Genomic DNA, 5,000 nt, shown 5'->3' on the forward strand with positions numbered 1-5,000 from the left:
CTGCCGTTAAGCAGACGGGAGCCAAGAAACACGGGCCCGAATTAAAATTACACTTGGCGCTCTGTTGAGCCAGCTCTGGCAATTAGTTGGAGCCTTTCAGTGTGTGTGCGCGCGTGCGTGTATGTGTGTGTGTGTGTGTGTGTGTGTGTGTGTGTGTGTGTGTGTGTGTGTGTGTGTGTGTGTGTGTGTGTGTGTGTGTGTGTGTGTGTGCGTGTGTGTGTGTGTGTGTGTGTGTTTGAGTGTGCTTTCAAAGAACACCCCTTTTTTAGGGGGTTTGGGTGGGGAGGGGTCTGGGTATAGAGGTGGAGGGTGGAAGAGACAGGAAGACGAGAAAAAAAAAACGAAAAAAGAAGAGGAAAAACATTAGCTAACAAGCTCAGAAGTTGTGGAGATCAAAGGGAGGCTCTAGCTTTAGGCTTATTGGGGAGTCTACTGTCTGTCTGTCTGTCTGTTCCCCCTGTCAGTTTTCCTGGCGCGGTTTGGTTGTCCGAGAGGGAGATTCTCTCAAATGAGCAGCGGGGATGGAGCCCTGTGTGCATTCGCCTCAGTGTCCGGATCCCGCTTTATAGTGCTGCTCATATTTTTGCAATAGCCGCTAATGACGATGCTGTATAATTAAAAACCAGTGCCAATGGCACAGCGGGGTATACCAAAAGTTTTCTCGCTATACTTTTCTGGTGTGTCCTTTCAAAAGTGGCAAAAAGTACTGTAGGCACAGATGGACCATTGTTGAATTGAATTTAGAATAAAAATGAAGCCCTGGTGGTGCCTGGGTGGGAATCACAAGGTAGAAATCAAACAAAGAAACAAAACAAACAAACGTCAAATCTCCGGCAGTTTAAAAGCAGGGGGGATAAATACTGTTTCGGGTAGAGTAGATATTAGCATAGCTTCTGCATAATGTGCTTTTGCGTGTGCATATGCTTGTTTGCGTGTGTATGTGCCTGCGTGCATGCGCTCATGAGTGTGTGTGTGCGTACATGTTTGCTTGTGTGCATATGCACTCCCTCTCGCTCTTAATGTCAGTCCGTCTCAGAATTAGAGGGTTGATTTGGAGCCCTGGTGGAGGAGAGGAGAAGTTGTCTCGGTGGAGTAGACGAGAGGAGCTCAGCTCTTGACAAAACTCCAGACAGCTGCACCCATAATCAGCAGGGAAGTGTAGGCATCTTCACATGAAATATGCATGGCCATGCAAAAAGCAAACGAGTAAAGAAGAGAACGAAAAATGGTCAAGTGTAGAGTGTGTGTGTGCGTGCGTGCGTGCGTGTGTGTGCATGTGTTAAGTTATCATATGCAGCGCCCTAACTGTCCCTAACTGAAACAGTGTTGTGAAAAAAGGGGAAATATCTCATCCTATCCCCCCAACACCCCTCCTTTCTCTCTCTCTCTCTCTCTCTCTCTCTCTCTCTCTCTCTCTCTCTCTTTCCCTCTCTCTCTCTCTCTCTCTCTCTCTCTCTCTCTCTCTCTCCCCTCTCTCTCTCTCTCTCTCTCTCTCTCACACACACACACACACACACACACACACACACACACACACACACACACACACACATACACACACACACACACACACACAAACACACAGACACACACACACTCTCCCCAGCCCCCTCCGAGGTCCCCGCGGTCTCCTTTAGCAGGAGTCAGTGAGACGATGAAAGGGATTCCTCCCTCAGTGCCGGAGTGTTTGTCTGATGAGCTGTCCACTCCGCTTTTGTTGCCACTTTTTTCTTTTTTTCTTCTTTTCCTTTCCCCCTCTCCCTATGCTTCTTTTTGAGCTTTTTTCCTCTCCTTCTCGTCCTCCTCTTCCTCTTCCACTTCTTATTCGACTTCTTCCGTTTTTTTTTTCTTCAGTGCACCAGGGAAGATCTTGTGGATATAATTGGTGTAGCCTGAGCTCTCTACCCCCCCCCCGGAAGCGGGGACTAGGGGCAGGCATATGCGCACCCTTCATTTGTGCTCTGCTGGTGACTTCTCCTTTTCTTTCTCTTTTTTCCCTTCTTCCTCCTTTCATTTGCCGAGCCGCCTGGCTTCACCGGAGTATGTGTACCGAGCGTCACGTCACCCACCTTTTAGTTAGCACCCGTGAATTATGGGGAGACGAGGAGGTCTTCGCGTCCGCTTGCGAAAAAACAGGGACAGCTTAGCCTATCGCCCGCTTTTTTTTTTTTCACCCACCCGCTCTTTAATTGAAAGTGCTCGCTTTGCCACAACGGTTAGAAGTGGCTCGGAGGCCGATTTTTATCGCTTCCCCTTTTTAATGAGACGCCAGGCTGCGGCAGGTGACGATTTCATTTCAAAGCGGAATCAATCGACGAAGCGGGCGAGAGGGAGAGAGAGAGAGAAAGAGAGAGAGAGAGAGAGAGAGAGAGAGAGAGAGAGAACAATGGCGCACAAGTGGCAGGCACCAGAGCCGTACACACACACACTCACACACACACACACACACACACACAAACAAAACAAATGCTGTTTATTATCCAACCGTCAAAGCCTACCTCCGCATCATAGGTCTGTCTAGCGTGGTAATTGAGGGACAGACTTATCATCCAGGCAAGCGATTAAGGAGTGGGAGCAATGTGCCCCACAACACACTCACACACACACACACACACACACACACACACACACACACACACACACACACACACACACACACACACACACACACACACACACACACACACACACACACACACACAGGGCAGCCGACAGGGCTGGGCAGAGGGGACATTTGTCCCGGGCCCAGGGACAAAGGGGCACAGAATTGGGTTCTCATTACATTTTATGTATTGGGTGGGGGGCCCTTTCAGATGACTTTGTCCTGGGCCCAGCCAAAGCTGTCAGCGGCCCTGCAGACACATATAAGCCTGTGCATGCGCACACATGTAAACACACACACACACTCACAAACTCTTACCACCCACCACCTACCTATCTTCCCACCTTAACCCTCTCCATCTTCTCTACAGCTTTTTACAAAGTGCACAAGGGTTTGCTAATGTATGTGTGTTGTGTGAGCGTGCATATGTTAAGGCATCACTATCTGCAGGGCTGCCTGTTTTGTTTTGTTTTGTTTTTTTCTTTCTTTCTTTTTTGTCCTTATTCTTTTCTTCCGCATTTGAGTGCACACATTTGCACCGCTCTGGCTTGAAGGTGGGAAGGAGTGCACCATCTCTTGAGGGAAACACACACACACACACACACACACACACACACACACACACACACACACACACACACACACACACACACACACACACACACACACACACACACACACACACACACACAAGCGAGTGTGCTCGCTCACATTTGCATGAGCTAATTAACTCGTCAAAAGTCATCTCGGAATTTGCGAGTTGATTAAAAACACAACAATGCAGGGTTTGAATTAATTAAATTAACGATCTTAATTCTAGGGCCCCACTTCTCCATTAGCCCGCGCCATCTAAACATGTTGGCTTAATTAAGGTGCATCGGTGAGGAATGGAAAATGTCACCCGGAACCACCACACACACAGCAACAGCACAACATTCTAATGACAAGTTATGTAAATGAACAGAGCAAACATTGCAGCAAGTTTGTAACGTGGAACGACAGCTTAAACATAGAGTCGTACCACCATGTCACACTTTCTCATCTTCAGAAAGTAACATCCATGTCACTTTTTTTGCCTTGTGCTTCTGATCGTGAATTAATTAATTTGCCCGTCTATCTGTCTGGTCATTACAATCCACTTGACTTGATTAAAGAATGGCAGGCTCAAATATGTGGCAGGGTTTGTATTTTATGGGGCCAGGATTGACAAGTCACCTCTTAACAGTCCTGCACAGTGTGCGTGTGCGTGTGTGTGTGTGCATGTGTTTGTGTGTGTGTGTGTATGCGTGCGTGCGTGCGTGTGTGTGTGTGTGCTTGGGTGCGTGCATGCGTATACTTACATACTTTACATACTTTACATATATAGGTACCTAGTATTGCAATTTCATCGGTTAAGTATCCTATTGGTCAAATATCTTTGCCGTTCATCTCTGTAGAAAAGCGAAATCGATTTAGAAACATTTGTGTGCTGCACTTAAGTATGCAATTAACAAGTGCGACCCTGTTTCAAGTACATCTGTAATTTGCAATTGTATGTTAATTACAGCACTTGAACCGCCATCAAATCTTGTTTTTATAACAGTACTTTGGGTAATAATTGAGCATTCACAGTGCTGGACTCAACCAAGGGGTGTTCAAAAGTGGCCCCAATGCAACATGTTATTATGTTGTCAGTGGACAAAGCTGACATTCTTGTGATTTCATATATTTTGTTGTTATCTGCGTGTCTTGTAGGACCCATGCAGGAGACCGTGTATGACTTCTGGAGAATGGTGTGGCAAGAGAACACTGCGACCATTGTCATGGTAACCAACTTGGTGGAAGTGGGCCGGGTGAGTTGAAGAAACATCTTTTTTTTGTTGCTATCAAGTTAAATCTTTAAGAATGGAGTTTAAACTGTAAAAAGGGCAGAGTGTGCACAGGCTGAAATATAGAGGTCTGTGTGCATAGCACAAGAAGCTGTCAAAGTGCCATAACGTATGCTCTGACGGCTATTCTCCATTATATACAGTCTGTCTTTTTGTCTATCAGTTCATATTGATTTCTGTTGGTTTCCATATGTGTAATGGACACCTGCCAAACTCTATGAGGCCCGAGTACAAAAGAGGCCGAGAGTTACGTGGTATGTGTTGCTGCTGTGATGCTCTGGAGCTCTGTTGTGGAGCTGTCTGGCCCGAAGCGCTTCATATTCCCCTCTCACACACCCCTTCTCCCCTCAATTAAACACATGCTCCGCTCTGCTAGACCTATTGATCTGGCCACAACCAATACAGGGAGAGAGCAGAGAGAAAGAGAGAGAGAGAGAGAGAGAGAGAGAGAGAGAGAGAGAGAGAGAGAGAGAGAGAGAGAGAGATGGAACGAAAGAAGAAGGGAAATTAATAATGAAAAGAAAGGATGA

General features: G+C 46.7%; 1 protein-coding gene across 7 annotated transcripts in view; it reads left to right on the forward strand.

Annotated features, from left to right (window-relative positions):
- Window positions 1-5,000, forward strand: part of ptprma (protein tyrosine phosphatase receptor type Ma) — a 304,853-nt gene that overhangs the window by 270,759 nt on the left and 29,094 nt on the right. For all 7 annotated transcript variants that reach the window (XM_063206751.1, XM_063206756.1, XM_063206753.1 and 4 more), the window contains one exon: window positions 4,337-4,434. In XM_063206751.1, the coding sequence (XP_063062821.1) occupies window positions 4,337-4,434 (98 nt within the window). The remainder of the gene's footprint in view (window positions 1-4,336; window positions 4,435-5,000) is intronic.

Source organism: Engraulis encrasicolus, chromosome 9 (genome assembly GCF_034702125.1).
Source record: "Engraulis encrasicolus isolate BLACKSEA-1 chromosome 9, IST_EnEncr_1.0, whole genome shotgun sequence".
Lineage (NCBI taxonomy): Eukaryota > Metazoa > Chordata > Actinopteri > Clupeiformes > Engraulidae > Engraulis > Engraulis encrasicolus.